Source organism: Taudactylus pleione, unplaced genomic scaffold (assembly GCF_031769625.1).
Source record: "Taudactylus pleione unplaced genomic scaffold, aTauple2 ptg000128l, whole genome shotgun sequence".
NCBI lineage: Eukaryota > Metazoa > Chordata > Amphibia > Anura > Myobatrachidae > Taudactylus > Taudactylus pleione.
In genome coordinates this window covers 3,569,011-3,591,945 of record NW_028284530.1, presented here as the reverse complement: position 1 = coordinate 3,591,945, position 22,935 = coordinate 3,569,011, and the positions used below count along the sequence as shown (strand labels likewise).

At 45.7% G+C, this 22,935-nt stretch overlaps 1 protein-coding gene across 2 annotated transcripts in view; it reads right to left on the bottom strand.

The window, feature by feature from the left end:
* The window catches only part of FLNB (filamin B), a 240,370-nt gene extending 225,069 nt beyond the window's left edge, over positions 1-15,301 (bottom strand). For both annotated transcript variants that reach the window (XM_088472690.1, XM_088472691.1), the window contains exon 1: positions 14,820-15,301. In XM_088472690.1, coding sequence (XP_088328816.1) covers positions 14,820-15,111 — 292 coding nt within the window. In that variant the 5' untranslated portion in view covers positions 15,112-15,301. The remainder of the gene's footprint in view (positions 1-14,819) is intronic.
* Between the last annotated feature and the right edge of the window lie 7,634 nt (positions 15,302-22,935).

The following is a 22,935-nucleotide window of genomic DNA, read 5'->3' as shown; positions in this document are numbered from 1 at the left end:
TAGCTTTAGTAATATAGCTCACTGTGACTACAGAATATTACAGTAATATAATTACGTTAATAGTTTCGATTTACCAAGATAAGATACTTGGGGGTCTATTTACTAAGCAGTGTTAGGAGACAGAGTGAAAAGTGATAAGGTGCCAGCCAATCAGCTCCCAACTGTCATTTTTCAAACACAGCCTGTGAGATGACAGTTGGGAGCTGATTGGCTGGCACCTTATCACTTTTCACTCTGTCTCCTAATACTGCAAATAGACCCCTTGGTCTCATTAATAGAATCTATTTATTGGGTTTAAATAAGGTCAAGGTTAGAACCCTAGCATTATGCAAGTTTTGAGGGGAGTATTTCCGCATTTAGTAAACATGGTATAATTGCATAACAATTCAAGTTTTTGTGCCATTATAAATGCTGCACAACATTGTCCTGTCTCACTGTCTGTGGTGCGGACACAGCGTTTCTGGAAGTGGGCAGTCACTCGTCATATGGGCATGTTCCTGGGAACGGCTACAGATTCCCGTTTTACAATGGTAATATGGGTGTGAATATACGAATGGGTCACCTCCAACCATAAAAATGGAAGTTGTTTTTCAGAAGCAAAATGTTAAAAGGTTTCTGTCAGTGAAACAAAGTACCACGCCCTGCAGCTCATGTTTATGAGAACAGCGTTTGGGTGAGATCATTCCTGGCAGAGCCTCCAGTCAATGATATATGTCAGGGGAAGGAGACTTGGAACAGTTCTTTAAACCATACAGGCGTCCATAAATGTTCCAAAACATGGCTTTTTATCACTTTGCCGCTGGAAGAGTTTCTTATCCAGCGTAGCATAGTGCTGAGAGTCTTGGAGTTGCTTTTCCTAAGCATCACCAAGGTTTGCTGCATGTACTCTCCGTTATAGGTTTATATGAATGGGCAAATGATTTCTGTAGAGCAATACAGAAGGTGTACGCGCTATACAAGTAACTGTAAATAATAATTAAAAGGATTTATCTATCAATGGTTTTGGAGCAAGATTTAAAAGAGTCAATGTTTTTAAAGGCAAAAATAATAAAAGGAATAAATACAAGTATAAATAAACCCCTTATTATTGCAAATGCCAGGTGTCCCCAAACTCCCAGGTTTCATGCGATTTGATTTTTTTTTTTTTTAAATAAATACAGACTACATGTACATAACCAATTATTCTCTCTAGTTTGCTTTCTGTAAATACACTTCTATTTTGTATGCATGAGCAAATTCCACTTCTCTAGTTATTAAAAAGGACCATCCCCTGATGCCAAATCTCCACTCCCCACCAACTACGTATATAATGCTCCCACATCTCTCATCAGTGCCACGCCATGACACTTCTAACGCTCAATGCTCCTGCCACAAAGAGAGAATTTTAAAAGTCCAACATGTTGTTTATAACTAGTTCCTTTTTATTTTATATCTTTTGTATTCATGATTTAAACAAACAAAAAAAAAAAAACAGTACAAGTACAGAACACTCTTTTTTTCTATTTATTATTGTTACACAAATATAACTGTTGCTCTTGTTCATCTGTTTCAATCTGTATTAGGAATACAGTTATAATTGTTTACAGTATGATTGCTGATTATTGTGGTACAAAATTCTTTTCACCCTTCTTTCTTGTTCTGTATGAATACTCTGTCTGTAGTGCCATCAATATCGGTAATTGTATTCTTGATTTTCATGATATGCTCAAAAAAAAAAAAAAAAAAAGTCCAACATGACCATGGAATTAGACACAAGTGGTGTCAGCAGGAGGAAACTGAAATATTGTATTGCTAAGACGTTAGAAGACACTGGCGGGGTCCACGTCTTACAAATGGCAAGGCAACATTAGACCCTAGGGCGTTGATTCAATAAGCCGTGAGTCGGCTTGCCCTGTGAGGAAGTGTGGCTATATACTGCACTTACGGTTGCTTTTGTTGGATGGGGAGCTCTCTGCTTTGCCTCATATCCATAGAGCAGCAAAGATGGCAGTCTCAAGAACATGCCACAACTCAGCAGGGTCCCTGACCTCCAACATGTGCTACTGCTGGCGTGTCTTTCCTCCTCAGCGTTCCAGGAGACTGGATGTGCTCTCTGAGACTCCCAGCCATAAGAGCCATACAGAGCCCTACAAAGTACCCTATACCACCACTGCGGGATGTAGTTATGTCGGTCGTTATGCCGATGCTCAGAATGCCGGTGCCGGAATCCCGACACCAGTCAGATTCCCGGTGCCACCGGCATCCCGACAGTAAGTACTGGGGTCATGGGGAGGGTTAGTGTTAGGCACTAGGGGGTGGGTTAGGTTTAGGGGTAGGGTTAGAGTACTTACTGCTAGATGTCGGCGTTCTAACCCAGTTGGCATGCCAACATCTGGATTCTGAGCACCGGGATCCTGAGCGCTGGCATTCTCTACCCAACCCCAACACCGCTATTACTAAAAGCCATAGCACCGCTAACCATTGGGGCATACACCAACCTGCATACACCATCCTGCTGCTAGCACACTACAACGCTCAGCAATAACCTTATGCCACAGGCTGCTCCAGCATAGTTATTGTACCCCTCATACCTGTGACTCTATGCCGCTTTGTTGATGTACCGGGTTAAAAAAAAAAAAAAAAAAACAACCTGAAACCTGGTTGACCGCCACCAGCACCTCTGCTGAGCAACTCACTAAACATCTTCTAGACCCAAGGCCCAGTGTACTCCTAGTGTGCGGTCTGTGGTTATGTACATAGGATTACATAATACCATCTGTCAAGCTATAGGCCCTCTGCCCTCCCTTGGTTACTCTGCCAATAGGTCACATGCCCAGGTGACCTCCTCTATACTCTGCTAATAGCTCTGAACTAGCTGGTTTCTGTTCTCAGATACATATGACTGCGTACAAGAAAAAAAAAGCAAATCCGGGGCAAGATCGGGCTGCAAGGGGGGGCGAGTTCAGCTGCCATTTCTATGCATTTGCTGCTGCAACTCGTCCCATTCATGGCTAATTGAATCAACTCTTGTTTTTTCGTAGCTTGGGGCAGGGTATACACTATATAAATTAGGGTGCAGGGTGGAGCCCTACTTAGTTCAAATATGTACAAAAATGTCCATAAAGAAGGAATATTCCAGTGTTTGTTCCCTTTTGTTCTCCATGTTGTCAGAAGTAATAAGTATGGTGGTATATCAATTAAGAGAACATAATCGTAACAAGTTTATAACACAGTACCCCAAGACATACATCTTTCTTAAAGTACACCTCACCCAATCTTTTAAAATTTCTTTTTAAAATATATTAAAAAAAACAACAACACACATTTGTACTATTTTAAGAACACCAACATGGAAAAACACTTTCATAGGCCTCAACTTTTTGCCTCATATTAAAAGGAAGGTTAGAGAGTGGACTTAGATATTCTGATTAATGCACAGTATCAATGTATTTCAGATGTTAAACCATTTTTACCCCCAATTCACAGTTTGAATTTGCGGAAATATGACTGAGAACGTAATACTATAAAACAAAATTTCAAATGATTACTACTCACACACATTACATGTACATTTACATCACGCATAACAATGGTCATAGTCTGAGAGCAGCAGATTGGTTGGAATTGTAGGTTATCAGGACACATTAGTCATGTATTTCTCACTCATGAACAGACGGCTTTCAGGAGATTTCAGTCTGGTCATAGATTTATTGCAGATTTCTGACTGAAACTCAGTTGCTTTCGGTCTGGTCTCCCTTCCACCTCCTCAGACAGTCTCCATAGCAATTCTTGTTTGTGTTTATCAGAAACAAAACCATATAAAGATAAAATAGATTCAGAGAAATGTAGAGCACCCAATTGCCATTAGGCAGACATGTCTATAACTAAAAATGGAGTACAGTCCATAAGCGGTGCTGAAGGCCACTTTAAACACTAGACGGACGAGTATTTGAGCCAAGAACATATTTACCTATTTTAATTAAAAAAAAAATATATAGTAACACACACACACACACACCATTTTGAGAAGGTGTGCTTGGGAAATGCATTATTCCTATCTGCTGCTATCCATGACAGTATACACACTGGTGTGCAGGTATCCAGGAGCATAATTATTTGCATGTTGTCGCACCACTGAGGTTACGCTACATTCCGCTCAATAGCGATCCAGCATTAATGAGACCAGGGGGGTCTTAGTCCGAGAGCTACATTTGGCAGGTCGCAAGCCAGCTCCGCTGGCCCCCTCATTACTACACATTTCAATATCTGGAGACCAGCGAGAGTGTATACCAGAGGTATCAGGGGATACAATCGCATAGGGCAGGCCGCAAGCCAGCTCCGTTTTCCCCTTTATTACACCACAGTGGTTGGATACCGGCGGTGAGTGACTGTATTGGAGCACACGGCAGGTCGCAAGCCGGCTCCATCAATCATTTTGCTTATATATTCACTAGCAAAGACTGCTTTCTGGGGTTTTTCTCACGTTGCTCTGGACTGAACTTAACAAATCAATGAGCTATGAACAGATTATTTTATAAACTCACACACAGATTGCTATACATATTGGTTGATGCAATTCGTATGCACATTGTACGTTTGCAAATAAGTTTTTGTACAGGATGCTTAGGATTATATGTTGATTAATAGAATATTTTATATATTTCTTTATAAATATGGGTAAAATACCTTATGTATTTGTGATTAATTTGAGAGTGCTGATCGCACAGCATTCTAGGGCTCAAAAATCAGCCATGACGAAGACACTCAAAGATCAATATTTCACTGACAGGGCTAGGCGAGAATGTGGTGTAATGTGAACTAGGATACTTCTTTGGGGCATACAATGGACTAGGGCACTACTATGGGTCACATAATGAACTGGGGCACTATTACTGTATGGTGCATAAAAGTAACTAGGGCATTAAAATGTATTACTGTATGGTGCGCTTTAAAGAGTTTGATAAAGGCCCCCCTCCCCCAGGCACCCCCCTCCCCCAGGTTGGAGAATCTACAAGGGCAGCAGGGACTTTAATATTTTACTTAAAGTGCCCATGTTCTGGCACTGCTACCAAAGTTTATCCTATTACATTATATATATTACAATTATGTAAACAGATTTAACATAAATAAATAATAATGCTATTGTATCCAGGTATAGCCTAGGGTGAGAAGTGCTTTTGGTTGTGGAATGTTGATCAGACTGAAATTCACAAATTAGATTATAATTAAATCAGAGAGGCAATTATGTTATAGCAAGTGTCAGGGAACGTACAGTACATTGCAATATAATACAGAAGTACTGCTAATATAGCAACGTACAGTACATTGCAATATAATACAGAAGTACTGCTAATATAGCAACGTACAGTACATTGCAATATAATACAGAAGTACTGCTGATATAGGAATGTAATTAAACAGGGAGTGCTGATGTCATTAGGAAATCGTGTGTATTATAAAGGAATACTGCCCCCATATTATAAACGGTTATTAATTTTACCTCAGATTTCCATGATATGCATAAAACAGGAAGCCTACAGCATCAAGCTTCTACATGTTGATAAAATATTCTGTGACTTCCAATATCCTAATACAGAGGTCCCCAAACTGATTCAGCACATTAGTTCACTGCTGATCGCAGATTGCCGATTCCCGTTCGGTGCACGTGCAGAATGGGTCTGCGAAGCCGCATGCAAATTGGTGGCAGACTGTCAGTGATTGACAGTCTGACAGCCGCATGCAAATTGGTGGCAGACTGTCAGTGATTGACAGTCTGCTGCCGTTTGTGGGCAGGGAGGGGGAGGAGATGCCCTCCGTTTCCCGAAAGGGAGGTGCATCGCCGCCGTTGTGGGGGAGGGAAGAAGCCAGGATCTCCGTCGGGTAACAGATTTTCTGGCATCTTCTTGTAAACTCATGGGTCACCACAGCCAGCCTATGGTACGCAGATTAACCGATGCTGCATTGGATGACGCAGCTCGGATAAGTAATGCACAGGAGGAGTGAGGCCTCCTGCTGCATTACCATATCTGTAAGGGACCAAATTGCAAAGCATTACAGAATCAGCCCTCAGTCCTCAATGCACCCTAATGGTTCAGGATTTAAGGATAACCATTCTTGTGCACAGGTGACTTAATTAGTACCTCAGTCTTTTGATTTATCCATCTGAGTTTGGGAACCTCTGTCCTAATAAAGTTACAGAAGAGAACAAAAGATCCCATATATAGCCTCCACTGTTTGATCCATATTTGGAAGCATGCAAAGATAACCCTGACCAGCTGGAGAGACTATTTTGGGATCTCACAATCCATTATTTTTACTGCAACACCTATAACCAAGAGGTGCATCACAAGAGCCTGTCACTTGTGCTGAAGCCCTGTCTAGAAGCAACATAATTATAGATACATACTGTAGAGTTGTTGGGTACGGGATGCCGGCAGTCAAGATCCCAACGCCAGCATCCCGACAGGTTAGGATACGACACCTGTCGGTTGGGGATGCAATCGGGAAATCGGCTGACGTGATCCCGACAGCCGGCTTCCCGATTGCTTTGTCCAGGCGTGGGCTAAATGACAGGCGTCTATATCTGGACGCCTGTCATTTTCCCGACGCCGGGAGACAGGCGCCCGGCATCCCGATCGAAGGGATGCTGTGCGCCGCACGTGGACAGCCGTGGAGGGGGGGGGGGGGAGAGAGTAGTCAGAGTTGCGACCTGTTCTATGTTACGTGTATGGAGAGGTGGCGGAACTCCCGGAGACAATGGAGTCATTTGGCACCGGGCTACGGTCCTTAAGGTGGCACCTGGCTCCATTGTCCCCCGGGCACTGTTATGGAGATGGAGCGCCGCTTCAACCTTCAGCGGCGTCAATACAGGGGGTGCGGTGGCACCCCCTATTTGCCGGGCGCCCGCTGAGTGCGTTACCAGCGGGCGCCCAGCTCCTTCTTTACCCCCCCCCCGGCGGTAGCCGGAGGAACGGAGCTCACTCCGGGTACCGCAATGCACTATGGGAGTGACATCATGACGTCACTCCCATAGTTCCGAGGAGCGGGCGCCGGGGACTGAAGGCAGCAGCACTGGAGCGGGGTTTCAGGAAAGTATTGTTTTGGGTTTTTTTTGTATGTGCATGCGCTCGCAGGGGGGGGGGGGCGCTCACTACAGGGGGCATTATTGGTAGCTCAGTACTGGGGGCTCACTACAGGGGTCATTACCTTGAGCACTACAGGGAGTTTACTACTGGGGGCTTACTACATAGGTGGCACTGCATAGGCGGCACCTCTACAGAGGGCACTGCACAGGGGGACCACTACCTGGGGGAACTGCACAGGGGGGCGGCAGCTGGGGCTGGCATAGGTGCTGGTACATTTTAATTTGGGGGGGGGGGGCACCAACATTTATCTTGCCTCCGGGCACCTGGGATGAAGTAACGCCACTGGTATGGAGTGCGATTGACTCATTAGTACACTGCAGCGCCACCACTTCATGGGCCATAAGAGGATGTGGTCTAGCCAGAGGAGAAGGAGAAAGAGGAGGAGCAGGGGGACCTCCCCTATACATCCTGAGTGACTACTGGAACTGGGTGATGAAGGTGAGGCGGTCCTGCTCTTGCCTCCAGGGATGACATCACTATCTCGGCAGGGCGGATAGGAGGAGTCACCCTTCCCCTGTCTGCAGTGCCAGCCTTCTACCAACCTGAGTCGAGCCAGTCACGTTGTTCTGATGCGGGCCCGGGGCACCTTGGTACCTCCATCATCTCCCCTTCCTCTGGTCAATGAGCCCTTTTTTAATTAACTCAACATATATTGCTGGGACTGGGAATCTACCCCATGGCCTAGAGGTGGCGCAGAAAAAAATCTGAGACAATAATGGTGCTATGAACTGAGAAAGTTTGGGAACCACTGGTTTATTCTATACAGCAATAGGTTTTATCTGCAGACAGAAAGATAACAGCTGCTCATTTAATAAAGATGACCAACAAGCTGGCAAAAGCTCAATGTGTAAAATTATGAATTCCTCAATGTTGACAATGCAATCATCATCATCCTCATCACTGAAAATTGTAATAAAAAAATGAACCCTAGTGTGTATGTGTGCTTACATGTGATAGCGAACCCACATGATCGAATTGTTATCTCAAATATTTTTCTGCTATCTATCTATCTACATATAAATAGTTGATACCATCTGTAAGCATTTACTGTATGGGATACGTTTAGGAAGCCAGCGGCCACATCCCGACCGCCGGCTTCCTGAATCCTCTATCCCGCCTAGGAATAAATGACCGGCGTCTAAAATTTAGATGCATGTCATTTTCCCGGAGCCCGGCATCCCGATCGAAGGGATGCCGGGCACCGCGAGCGGACAGCCGCGCGGGGGTGGGGGGTGGGTTAGGTTTAGGGCACCCGGGGGGGAATTAGTGTTAGGCTCCCCCCCGGGAAGATAGGGTTAGGTACCCCTAAGGAGGGTTAGGGTGGTTAGGTTAGTATATACTTACCTGAGAACGATCGGGATTTCCAGCGCTGTCGGGCTGCCGCTGCTGGGATCTGTCCATCTGTCGGGCTGCTGCTGCCGGGAATCGAACCGCCAGCCATGCGGCCGGCGGTATTTCATATCGATTCCGTCTGTTGGCATCCTAACCCTCTCCCTACCCTAACCTTCCCTGGTGCCTGAACTTAACCTTACCCCTAGTGCCTAAACCTAACCTCCCCCTCACTTTACCCCTTAAACCTAACCCTCCCCCATTAGTGCCCAACGCTAACCTTCTCCCTAGTGCCTAACCTGAACGCTCCCCCCTAACCCCAGCAGATTCCGGTGTTCGCACTTCCCTGAAATTATGCTGTCATGCTCTTCATACTGACAAAGCATTATGGGAATTTAAAATGTATAGACTACACAATTCCTTAAGCAACAAAACAAGTGAAAAGTAGTGAGAACCGCAGTGTAAATGCATAAAAATACACTAAAAAGAAAAAACTAAATCACATTGTGTCATACATTCAGCCCCCATGGCCGGCTTCTTATTACAGAAAAACTGTGCTAGACTAACCTGTCATCTCAACGCCCACATGTGAGCAGACCAAAGTACAGCCAGTAACACAAGTGAGCGCTTACATGTGCTCACTGCATTTTGGCTGTTTGTTACCATGCACAACCTTGTTACTACAGACACACAATACTCACATTCAGATAGTGTTATACAGTAGAATTGGTAACTTAAATTCTCCCTGTCTTGTTGTGGCACCAGAAATATAAAATGCAGACATATCTCAGATATATATGAATTCGGTGCTGCAGAACAGATGCTACTGTTGTTTTGGCAGCTGAATCCGTGTAATCACAAGCCATGACATCACCAGACACCTTATATAATGACCTTTTGCAGGATTTGACAATCGATCAGGTTAGTCTGATGTAATACCCATTTTCCTCCCTTATCTAAATATTCTTTACTATAATTCTATACAATATAAATGTTAAAGACATTTCAGAAACCGCTTAGATTCCCTGTCATACATCAGTAATAACAAAGTTGCAAACATTATAAAATCATTCCAAGTACAATCCACTGCTGATTTATCTAGGTCTATTACACAGGCCACTGTCTCTGCGGACCCATCGAAGAACCACAATTCCCAACGTGCCAAGTTTAATTATAATGTAGTCTTTAGTATCAAGTATTCCGCTTATGGTACAAATGTGTGCTCAGACATCTAGCCTCCTTAACCGCTAAATAGCCCTTCTAGTCGCGCCTTCTAGTCGCAGTGACTCGGTAGCATCGAGTGTCTTTTCATGCGACTTTTTACCTTCTAATGAGTCTTATTGGCACAGTGATGTGAATAGATATAATTTTAATCAGTAGAAGCTGCTAGTGCAATGCAGCATGCCTATGTTCTCTATGTGACTGCAGGTGTATCTGCATGCTAAACACTACGTTAGTGTCAGTGGCTGTAACACTAACGTAGCGTTTCCCATTCAGATACACCCGCAGTCACACATAGAATATAGGCATGCTGCATATCATTTTAATCAGCAGAAGCTGTTAGTGCTAAATATTCACATCGCTGTGCAAATAAGACGCATTTCAAAAAGGTAAAAAGTTGCACAAAAAGTCGCTTGGCGCTACCGAGTCATAACACGGATATTCCGCGTTGTGTAGCGACTTGTAGCTCACGGAGGATAGATGTATGTGGATACATCTGCACAAGGCATAAATTTAATCGCCTGCGAGTAGTGGGCGTCGGTGAGATTTCGGTGATGTAGCCTCAAAATGTAACGCATCAGTCTTTTGAAAGGCAAAACCAGGTTGGTTTCCCTGTAAAACTAATGGGTAAGTTTACTAAAGTGAGAGTTTTTAGAAGTGGAGATGTTGCCCATAGCAACCAATAAGATTCTACTTAACATTTAATTAGCACCTTCTAGAACAGCGTTTTTCAACCACTAGTGTGCAGCGAGCAGTTGACAAGTGTTCCGCAGTGGTCAGTTCAGCGCACTTGTACTGTAGTGTGTTTTACTCCTGTGAAGGAGGCCAGTGTAGCGTGTTTTACTCCTGTGAAGGAGGCCAGTGTAGCGTGTTTTACTCCTGTGAAGGAGGCCAGTGCAGCGTGTTTTACTCCTGTGAAGGAGGCCAGTGCAGCGTGTTTTACTCCTGTGAAGGAGGCCAGTGCAGCGTGTTTTACTCCTGTGAAGGAGGCCAGTGCAGCGTGTTTTACTCCTGTGAAGGAGGCCAGTGCAGCGTGTTTTACTCCTGTGAAGGAGGCCAGTGCAGCGTGTTTTACTCCTGTGAAGGAGGCCAGTGCAGCGTGTTTTACTCCTGTGAAGGAGGCCAGTGCAGCGTGTTTTACTCCTGTGAAGGAGGCCAGTGCAGCGTGTTTTACTCCTGTGAAGGAGGCCAGTGCAGCGTGTTTTACTCCTGTGAAGGAGGCCAGTGCAGCGTGTTTTACTCCTGTGAAGGAGGCCAGTGTAGCCTGTTTTACTCCTGTGAAGGAGGCCAGTGTAGCCTGTTTTACTCCTGTGAAGGAGGCCAGTGTAGCCTGTTTTACTCCTGTGAAGGCTAATGTGTAGCGTGTTTTACTCCTGTGGAGGCTAATGTGTATGTATTTATTTATGTGGGAGGCAATGTGTAGGATTTTCCATTGGTCACGCACACTGCATAGCCGGATAGTGTGCTTTGGCAATTATTTAATTTTGTGTAGTGTTCCTCAAGTTGAAAAAGGTTGAAAATCAATGTTCTAAAAGATAATGGCTAGAATCTGATTGGTTGCTATGAGCAACAGCTCCACTTCTAAAAGCCCTCACTTTAGTACATTTACCTCTGATGCCAGGTACACACTAAGCGATACAATACATTGGCCCGACATATCGTACCTCGAGTACACATTACTATGAGGTAATGGACATCATCCTTCATTACCTGCAACAGGGATGCATGCGATATTGTTTAATTGGACGTGCAGCAAAGCCAACCGGGCGATACCGGCTGCGACCGCGGGAGCGGGCATATTGGCCATACACACTGAGCGATGTGGCCAATAGGTCATTCCGATTCTGCCATAAACAACATATCGTGTCGACATCTTCTCAGTGTGTACATTACCAAAATCTTGCCACTGCCCCTCTACTCGCAGTACATTTGGTTCCCAGATAGTAATATGACTACTGTGGCAAATAACATGCAGTAGAACCTCAGCTTGTGGATGGAAATTAGGGACACTTGTCAGCGATGGTAAGTCACATAACAGCCTTACTAATAGGTGTACTGTCACCACCTTGTACACTATTCAGTCTGGAGCCTTATGATAAACAGGAGATAATGATTTTATTACCAGAGTCTCCGGTGTCAGAATAGGATTGTACATGCTCACAAGCATTGAATGGAAGTGCTGAAGGATTGAGCCAAAATTGTGCCTAGTCTGTGAAACAAGAATGTACTGTGCAAACACATGAACATGTCAACCTTGTATTAGCTGTGACCCCAAGTATCTGGGTATTATAAGCATAATACAATGTACTGTGCAGAGAAGTCAGAGAGATAAGACAGCTTGGACATAGGCCTGGCTCCTCCCTACTGGTCTTAGATCAATGCTTCTCCTGGCATACCAATCAGGAACATTATGAAAGTAAATGCTGTCTGGTGGAAAGCTGTCCATGGAACGATTGGTACAGGAGCCTGTGAGTATCTAAGGAAGCCAGTAAAAGAAAACTTGCACTTCTGGCAGTTGAGCAGATAAGGGTTTTTTTCTGGAAACCTCCACTAAATTTCATGTAGGAAACATTTATTCTAAAAAGTGATAAATATACAATTCCAAACATGTAGACACAATTTCTATGTTCTGATGGACAGTTGCCTAAAAACCAAGGTACCTTGCCTAACCCAGAGGATCTCATACTTGCCTACCTGCTTTCTAAGAGATGTAAAGTAAGTGTGATTTAGTAGTGCTATGCATCAAGTGGCTGAGGCCTCTAATGTATAAAGACCCTAATTGCCTCATCGCCTCCCGATCTACTTGGTAGGCACTGATGCAATTTGTAAGTTCTCACGAGCAAGGCCCTCCATCCTCTTGTTCTCACCCTGCACTATTCTTGTCTACAGTGTGTTCACACAGTCAGCGATTCCGATTGGTTCTCTCCGCCTTACCCAGCACAATGGGTCATTGAGAGCTACGGTCATTGTACAGTTTCCCTCCATTTGGTGTCCAGTAGGGCAGGTAAAAAATAAAGTGGAGGAGGTGAAAAAAAAAAAAACCCACTAGGGTTTGTGCAAGGTGGCTGACAATGGATGCAATTTATCATACCACCAGTTTCAGAGACTTTGTGACAAGGTATTGTGATAAGAGGTGTGTGGTCTAAAATGTATCAATAACGTAGAGGTGCAATTACAAAACTTAATGCCCGGGAGCAAATATTGTTATTTACTAAGCTGAGCCCATAGTAGTGACAGGGGAAATTATTTTACAGAAATATGGCAGCATGTGGTGAGCAACTTGTCAAAGATTTTCAGAGCATCCAATTAAATAAATCCTAAATCCAAACAACACTCAGTTAAATTTATTACAGCTCAATCTCCTCTACAACACATCACCATTTTGTCACATTTAGTTATATTTTGAATTATGTATCAAAAATGTAAATAAATGATTTTCAATTTTGTAGTTTTGCAGTAAATGTTTGTCTTGGAACCGGGGTTGTGATGTGGTATGCTGGGGTTAGCAATACAGGACGCCCCCAGGGCGGGAGAGGAGCCATCCAGGCCTGAAACTGGCCTTCACCTTGATGGCTATTTTAATAAGCGCCAGGCAAGCGAGTGTGGTGCCAGTTTAATTTTAAACTGGTGCTGACTGCAAGCCATGGACCAACAGCTAATAGGCAGCAGGGGCTTTTTGAATTTGGCCTGTTGCAAGCTGGGGGGACTTGCAGTAGCCGGTGGCAGTGCATGCACAGACATTCTCCCTGTTTTTTTTTTCTAAAAAATATAGGGAGAAGTGTGCGGCCGGGAATAGCAGTGGCAAAACTTTATCGCAAGATCTGTCCCTACAAGAGAATTTTGATAAATTCCTGTGATATTTCCTAAATTCGCAAATAGTAAATAGGGCCCATAATGTGTATAAGGGGTACTACTGTGTGGAATAATGTGGATAAGGAGCACAACTGTGTGGCATAATGTGTATAAGGGGCACTACTGTGTAGCATAATGGGTCTAAGGAGCACTACTGTGTGGTGTAACATGAATAAGGGGTAAATATGAGACATGTCAAAAGGACATATTTGTAGGTGGGTGCAAATTTAGTTTGCAGGGGGGCACTGAACACCCTAGCACCGGCCCTGTCTGGAACCACCCAAGCGCATAATTTTCAATCCTAACCTGTCATAATAACAATTTAAATAAGTTGGATACAGTATGAACAGTACAGCTATACAGTATGAAACATTGGCATGACAGTATTTAAGTCAATAAAAATGTAACTTGTCTCCGAATAGTATATTATCATAGACCATGCAATTAAGACGAATCCTTTTGGCAGTATTAGACTAAAGGCCATCTAACACCGTGTATTTATACGATTCCACTTAGATTATGTGCAGCCTCACCTGCTCCATATATTGTGTTATGTACCTGTAGCTAGAACAGGCCCCACCCTGCCTCACCTGCAGCCTGCACCAGCTTAACACACACACGACAAAAAGATCCAGACAAAGGGTTTATGATCGTACTACAATTTCTCTCACAACAGTGAGAGAATTTGAGTGTGAAATAGACGGAGTCACAGTGTAATAGAAAATAAAAGAACAGCAGGTGTGAGCAGGGCCAGCCTGCTACTCATGTTCCTGTCCATGGCACTAAATTAGCTACTTGAAAATTAAAAGCAATACAACATATGTTGAGACTAGGCATTACGTAGCTAAAAAGAAATCTAAAAGAAAAAAAAGAAAAAAAAGAAATGCAATAGCCTTAAATAAATAACTTCTGAAAAGGGTCAATAACTTTTTTTTTTATAGATATATATATATATATATACATACAAAATTTTGCACTGTGCCACTGTAGGGGTTAGGTTACCATCCCTTTCACAGAAATGAAGAGTGAATGGATCTCACATTACCTGGTGATTTCACCCTCTGAGAACATATTTAACCCTTCAGGAGAAGATCCTGCCTAGATGACATGCAATGCAGGAATGAATGAACTCCTGTACTTCAGCACTTACAGTAGTAATGCCATGGGCATGCAACCTGGCTACAACAGGTAATGGCCACTGTTTCCTTATGCAGCAGACATATCACCAACTAAACCCATTAATGTTACCTTCACACAAGCTGGAGGGGGGTGGATTGGGGGGATGATACTCACCTATGGACACCAGCTTTATGTTCTCTTTCTCCAGGAACTCCAGGGCCACGGAGACGTTCTCCAGTTGCATCTGGCTGAAGGTGGGTCTCTGGTGGTACTTTCTGTACATTCTCTTCTGGCTCAGCACCTCCAGCAGGGCAATGAGCCTCAGCCCATCGCTCAGGTCGGTCTGCAGGTTGCCTATCCTCTTGTTCACACACTTCAGGTGCTCATTGCACCAGCGGGTGAAGGTGTTCTGCTGGATCTTCTTCCAGGGGGCATCCACAGCCAGGTCCTTCTCAGTCACTGGCATTGTGCAAGTTTCTCTGGGTAGGAGATGGTGGGGAGAGCTGCTGCTGCTGCCGTGCCTTTGCTAAATCTATAGCAGTAGCTGCTGAATGCTGCTGCTGTCTCCTGGCTCAGCTTCTTCTGCACATGTGCAGAGCAACTCCTCCTCCCCAGGTTCTCCCACCTCTGCTGCTCATTGCTGAGCCATCTATGCCATCTACTGGTGCTCTGGGATTACAGTTTCCATTCCAATAGTCCCACCATCAGCACTGACCATGCCCCCAATGCCTGGTCCTGTAGAGGAAGCGTGTTATAAATTCCTTCTTAAGTAGATGCTAACTGTCCCTCATTTCCAGGGATTGTCCCTGGTGTTACAGACCTGTCCCTCTTTTTCCATTTTGATCAACTGCCCAAAAACCTCTTTTCTTTTTCTGAATGTTTAATTCAGTGCTTCTTATCTGCACTTTGTAACTTATTTTATGTTTATTAGCTCTAAACCTTTAAAATGGGAACATTTATTTCTGTATAACATTGATATACATGTTGCTATGTGGTAAACACATCATAAAGGGGATTGCAGTGCCTTTAGGGGCAGATAATATTGCTAAACTAAAATATACTTTACTATCATGTGAGTTAAAATGAAGATATATAAACATGGTTAGCGTAGTGGTTAGCACGCCTCCCTGAAGTCATGCATTGAATTCCTGACCAAGGCACTATCTGTGCAGAGTTTGTATGTCCTCCCTTTGTTTGCCTGAGTTTCTTCCCCATGCTAAAGTTTCCTCGCACAGTTCTTTTCTAAAAAAATTAATGACTGTTGTGTGTATGTGTGTTGTGTCCAAGGGATATAGATTGCAAGCTCCACTAGGGCTGGGACTGATATGAGTTGCTGAAATATAATCTACAAGCTGATGCCCGCGGCTTCGCCCATAATGAAAAAGCTTCTGCCAACATTATTATTATTTCAGGTGTTATAGTTGTATTGCTTTGCATAGGGGCCCTGTCACGGGAGTGGCCCACATGACCAGCAGCCAGGGGCGTATCTATAATGGGTGCAGGGTGTGCGCGACACACGGGCCCCTGGGTCCAGAAGGGGCCCGCACCGCACACCCTGCACCCATAGTATTACTTATCTCTCCAGAGTCCCACGTCAGTGCGGGGGTCCGGCGCTGTAAAAATGACTGGAAAATGACGCCGCGGCCATTTTCCTGTCGTATGCACAGAAAAAGGAAAATAGCCGCTGCAGCCATTTTCCCGGTGACCTGGGCATACTCTATAGACACTGGGCGCACTCTAGTGCCCAGAGTCTATAACTCCGGCGCTGGCCTTGCACAGCTCAGTGCGCTGCCGGACAGAGAGGAGGGGGCCCGTGTAGACTGCACACGGGCCCCCTCCTCTCTAGAAACGCCCCTGCCAGCAGCGCTATACAGGCTGGTGGCAGCAGTGCCTTCACCCACCACTCAAACCAGTGTCACTGTATGCCCTGTGCACAGGGGTGCCGAGAGGGGGGGCGGGTACAATTTACCCGGGCCCGGGCTTCCAGAGGGGTCCAGCGCCAAACAGACAGACACAATGTTCTTATAATATTAGTATAGATAAAACACTGCATAAAATCATACTTACCGACTTTAGAAAACTCCTCTCCGGGAGCAGCCTGGAGAGGAGATGCTGCTGACAGGTTTGGTGGGCGGGGCTGGACTGTAGGTATAATTAAGCCCCACCCCTTTCTGGGGAAAGTCCGATATTTGCGGGTCCTCGAGGAGGGGGAGAGGCCAAATGACGTGATTCACGCCATTTTAGCCCCTCTCCCTCCCTACGGACCCGCAAATTCCCTGTAAAATCTCATCAGGAGATCTGCCTACTCTTCAGGGGGAGTGGGGGGCTACCCGAAAAAATCTGGAGCCTCCCGCATCTTCTGGGAGAGTAAGCAAGCATGCATAATGTTGGGGAGCTGTGCGCCCTCTATGTTCAATCTCTGTTGAACATAGGGGTGCGCCCTCTGTTCAGTCGCACTGGTCGAACACCCCTAGAGCCGGCCTTGGTTAGACAGTCAATAGGTCAACAGGGGCAAAAGGTTAACAGGGACTATATGTTGACACACTAAAGGTCCACATGTGAGAACCCTAACCCTCCGGTAAGTACCTAACCCTCCCTCCTGGTGCCGAACCCTAACCGTCGGGGTAAGTGCCTAACCCTCCCTCCTGGTGCCTGACCCTAACCATCACTTTTAATTATAACCTCGTACTTATGTAGGACTTAACACATAGGCGTTTCTTTATTATAATTTAACCCTCACTTTAAATCTCACACTAGTGTGATGCCATGGGGCGGTTCTGCTGGGTTGGCCTGGGGGGTCCCGTGCCCTGTATTTGTTCCATAGGAGTGTTAGGGACCTGCCTGATGGAGATCACCTGGATATGGTGGGCAGGTCCATAATTATGGCCATCATTATGCTAAGAACCTCTTGGATGCAATTTAGCAATATTATTATTAGGTTTAGCATAGTTAGAGTGTACACTAGCATTTGTTTCTGGTTTTCTGCTTGCGGGCATCTGCATACACAAAGCGATAGCATGCCAAGACATAGTGGGTGTGTAATGCCTTGCAGTGCGATCGCATGCCTTCGCAAATTTGCATACACATCGAGTGAGCAAACGCATCTAGTGAGCGGGTCCACTGATCTAACAAGAGATACATAATGTACAAAAGATCTTGACTTTATGATATATCCTTGAGAGTCTTTATGTAAAATGTAATGTAAATGTACCAGCACAGTTGGTTTTCATATAGTATTCATGTGGGGTTAACAAATGTTCCCCTTTTTTCATAATGCTGCAGGTTTTTTGCTTGATCACAGGTGGTAATCGGGCGCTAGAGAGATTTGGCTTTTACCATGCCCCCTAGTGGCTCTGGTGTGTGGTCAAACAGTGACAGTTGATGACAGTGGGGCTGATTCAGCAGAGAATGGAATTGCAAAGCTGCACACAAGCAGCTTTGCAAATCTGTCCTTGCTAAAATGCAAATTCAGAAAGAGTTGTCCGACACCTCCTGCTGCATCTGTGATCCCTGCCCCTCGACTGAGGTCACAGGCTGGGATCACCTGTTGTACGGCGCCAGCCAGCTGAGTAATGCTGGCCATACACGCTACAATTATCGGGGCGATCCGCCTGATATCGGCGGATCGCCCTGATAATTGTAGCGTGTGTGCGGGCAACCGAGGGTTAAATATTGCTCGGTCGGGCATGCAGGATTGTCCAGCATGCCCGTCCGATGCGATATTTACCCGGTAAACTGTCGGCCGCATCGGGCAGTGTATGCCCAGCGCGGCCGACAGACAGACATTTCCTGTGTTCCTTCCTACGGAAGGAACAGGGAAATGTCTCCTCCCTCGGGGGCGGAGTGCAGATGTCTGCCGAATACACTATGAGAGAAATCTCACAGTGTATGCCGGCGACATCTGCGGCTGGCAGCCGGCCAGATAAAATGTCTGTCGGTCTGACAGACATTTTATCTGGCCGTGTATGCCCAGCATAAGTCTTAGCTTATGCAGGCTGGCCGGCTTGCGAGCCCAGGAATTTGCATCCATGAACACGCCCCCGTTTCTGGAAACGCAGGCCGTTCCCGTCTCCCCACCCCCTGTAAACGCCTCTGCCTGTCAATCATACAGGGGCTTACGGGGGCCTGCGTGTGATAATGCAGAACAGGTCCTGCGCATTCACAAATTCCTGAATCAGGCCCAGTGTCAGCTGTGAGGAGAAGGGCTGGAGTCTGCTGCCAACAGGAGGAACCACACACTGCAGCTGTTACCTCAGTGGCTCATAGACTTGATAATAAAAGTAAGAGTGCCGACTGCCGCCAGTGGAACAAGAAGGGAAGCAAGAGACTGCCTTGGATTAGCCTGTATGTGTAAGGAATAGGGGTGTGCACCGGCCACTTTTCGTGTTTTGTGTTTTGGTTTTGGATCTGGATCTTTCTTCGTGTTTTGGATCTGGATTGGTTTTGCCAAAACCACCCTTCCATGTTTTGGGTTCTGGGTTTTGTGTTTTGGATCTGTATTTTTTTGAAAAAAAGCATAAAAACAGCTAAAATCACAGAATTTGTAGGTTTTTCTGCTCCTATGCTATTATTAACCTCAATAACCTTAATTTCCACTCATTTCCAGTCTATTCTGAACACCTCACACCTCACAATAGTGTTTTTATGTCCAAAAGGTTGCACCGAGGTAGCTGGATGACTATGCTAAGCGACACGAGTGGGCGGCACAAACACGTGACCCATCTAGGCGTGATACTGCAGTGGCAGACAGGATGGCAGTTTGAAAAACTAGGCCCCAAACTGTACATAATGCAAAGAAAAAAAAGAGGTGCAAGATGGAATTGTCCTTGGGCCCTCCCACCCACCCTTATGTTGTATAAACAGGACATGCACACTTTAACAAGCCAATCATTTCAGCGCCAGGGTCTGCCACACAACTGTGGCTGAAATGATTGGTTCGTTTGGGCCCCCACAAAACAAGCTGGCAATTAATGTGTCCCTGCACAAACTGGCTCTATGGAGGCAAGATGTCATCCTCATCCTCCTCATCCACCGATTCCTCACCCTCTTCAGTGTGTACATCCTCATCCTCACAAAGTATTAACTCGTCCCCACTTGAATCCACCACCACAGGTCCCTCTGTACGTTCTGGAGGCTGGTCTCCCTGGAAGAGCTGATAATTAATTTTGATGAACATCATCTTCTCCACATTCTGTGGAAGCAACCTCCTACGCCTTTCGCTGACAAGGTTCCCGGCTGCACTAAACACTCTTTCGGAGTACACACTGGAGGGGGGGCAACTCAGGTAAAATAGAGCCAGTTTGTACAGGGGCCTCCAAATTGCCTCTTTTTCCTGCCAGTACAGGTATGGACTGTCTGACATGCCTACTTGGATGCTGTCACCGATGTAATCCTCCACCATTCTGTCAATGGTGACAGTATCATATGCAGTGACAGTAGACATGTCAGAAATTGTTGCCAGGTCCTTCAGTCCGGACCAGATGTCCAAACTTGGTCCTGCCTGCCCTGCATCACCGCCAGCGGGTTGCTTAGGATACCTAAGTTTTTTCCTGGCAGCCCCAGTTGCGGGAGAAAATGAAGAAGGAGCTATTGACGTGTCACGTTCCGCTTCAGCTGACAGTGTGTTCACCAGCAGGTCTTTGCACCTCTGCAGGCTTGTGTCGGCCGGAAAGAGAGACACCACATAGGCTTTAAACCTAGGATCGAGCACGGTGGCCAAAATGTAGTGGTCTGATTTCAACAGATTGACCACCCTGGAATCCTGGCAAAGCGAATGAAGGGCTTCATCCACAAGTCCCACATGCCGAGCGGAATCGCTCCGTCTTAGCTCCTCCTTCACTTTCTCCAGCTGCTTCTGCAAAAGCCTGATGAGGGGAATGACCTGACTCAAGCTGGCAGTGTCTGAACTGACTTCACGTGTGGCAAGTTCGAAGGGCTGGAGAACCTTGCACAACACGGAAATCATTCTCCACTGCGCTTGAGTCAGGTGCATACCCCCTCCTTTGCCTATGTCATAGGTGGATGTATAGGCTTGAATGGCCTTTTGCTGCTCCTCCATCCTCTGAAGCATATAGAGGGTTGAGTTCCACCGCGTCACAACCTCTTGCTTTAGGTGATGGCGGGGCAGGTTCAAGAGTGTTTGCTGGCGCTCCAGTCTTCGGCACGCAGAATGGCGAAAGTGTCCTGAAATTTTTCGGGCCACCCAAAGCGTCTCCTGCACGCCCCTGTCGCTTTTCAGAAAATTCTGCACCACCAAGTTTATTGTGTGAGCAAAACATGGGACGTGCTGGAATTTGCCCAGATGTAATGCCCGCACAATATTGGTGGCGTTGTCAGATATCACAAATCCCCAGGAGAGTCTAAGTGGGGTAAGCCACTGGGCGATGATTTCCCTCAGTTTCTCTAAGAGGTTGTCGGCGGTGTGCCTCTTACTGAAACCGGTGATATACAGCGTAGCCTGCCTTGGAACGAGCTGGCGTTTCTGAGATGCTGCAACTGGTGACGCTGCTGCTGTTGCTGCGTAAGGTGATCTACCCAGTGGGCTGTCACAGTCATATAGTCCTTAGTCTGCCCTGTTCCACTTGTCCACATGTCCGTGGTTAAGTGGACATTGGGTACAACTGCATTTTTCAGGACACTGAGGACACTTTTTCTGACGTTTCTGTACAGTCTCGGTATCGCCTGCCTAGTGAAGTGGAATCTAGACGGCATTTGGAACCGGGGACACACTACCTCCAGCAATTGTCTAAATCCCACTGCACTAATGGCGGATACCGGACGCACGTCTAACACCAACATAGCAGTCAAGGCCTCAGTTATACGTTTTGCTTCTGGATGACTGCTGTCGTACTTCATCCTCCTCGCTAAGGACTGTTGGAGGGTCAATTGTTTAGTAAAAGTAGTGGTGTTCCTACTTCCTCTCTGGGATGATGAACGACTCCCAGCAGCAGCAACAGCAGCAGCGGCAGCAGGAGGCGTAGCAATGCAGGATCCTCCGGAGGAATCCGGGATAGGAGAGTCAGTCATGCCAGTGACATGGCCTGCAGGACTACTTCCGATCCTGACTAAGGAGGAAATTGACGAGGAGGGAGTTGACGGTCTGGTTTGCAGGCGCTTGGATACAACAGGACAACGGGATTTAGGTGTCCCTGGACTGCTTACGGTCTTAGCCAAAGTTTCTGAACTTGACAGTAACTTATTATGAACGCGCTGCAGGTGCTGTATAAGGGAGGATGTTCCTAGGTGGTTAACGTCCCTACCCCTACTTATTCCACCTTTACATAAGGTACATATGGCAAGACAGTTGTTGTCCGGATGTGGATAGAAATATTGCCAGACCAAAGAGGTGGAATGTTTGGTCTTCTGCCCAGGCATGACCGTGACAACAACTGTCTCCCCCGGAGCCTGATTTAAACAAACCACATCACCATCAGAATCCTCCTCGCCAACTTCCTCCTCAGCGCCAGCTACACCAGTATCCTCATCCTGTTGTACTTCAACAGTGACATCTTCAATTTGCATATCAGCAAGTGGACTGTGGGTGCTCCTTTCAGGACTTGCAGGGGGCGTGCAAATGGTGGAAAGAGCCACCTCTTCCCGTCCAGTGCTGGGAAGGTCAGGCATCGCAACCACCACCACACTTGGACTCTCCTTGGGGATTTGTGATATCTTCTTAGAAAGCACAGTTCTTTGCTGTGCTTTTGCCAGCTTAACTCTTTTAATTTTTTTAGTGGGAGGAGAGCTTCCATCGTCATGTGAAGCTGAACCACTAGTCATGAACATACTAGGGATCGACCTTAGCCGTTCCTTGCCACTCCGTGTTGTAAATGGCATATTGGCAAGTTTACGTTTCTCTTCAGCTGATTTAAATGTTTTTTTCAAGGTCATTTTCCTGAACTTTGTCATTTGGGATTGTATGTGCCCTCTATTATGACATTGGGCATCGGCCTTGGCAGATGACGTTGATGACATATTATCGTCTATGTCATGACTAGTGGCAGCAGCTTCAGCACGGAGAAAGTTTGGTCCTCCATTTATGTTATATCGATTTGATATATACGTGCGGCTAAACACAGAAAATATTTCTTTATTTTTGCTGGAGAGTAGTGCACTTTGTGGGTTACACCAGCCTTTAAGAAATGAGCCAGCCGGCTCTTTACTTATGGGACACAGGCACATGCTTGGCGCTGCTCCTTTGTTGATGCACGTGCGGCTACTGCGCACACAATTCACAAACACAGAAAATAATTTTTTTTTTTTTGGTTTGGACTGGAGTGTACTTTGGGGGTTA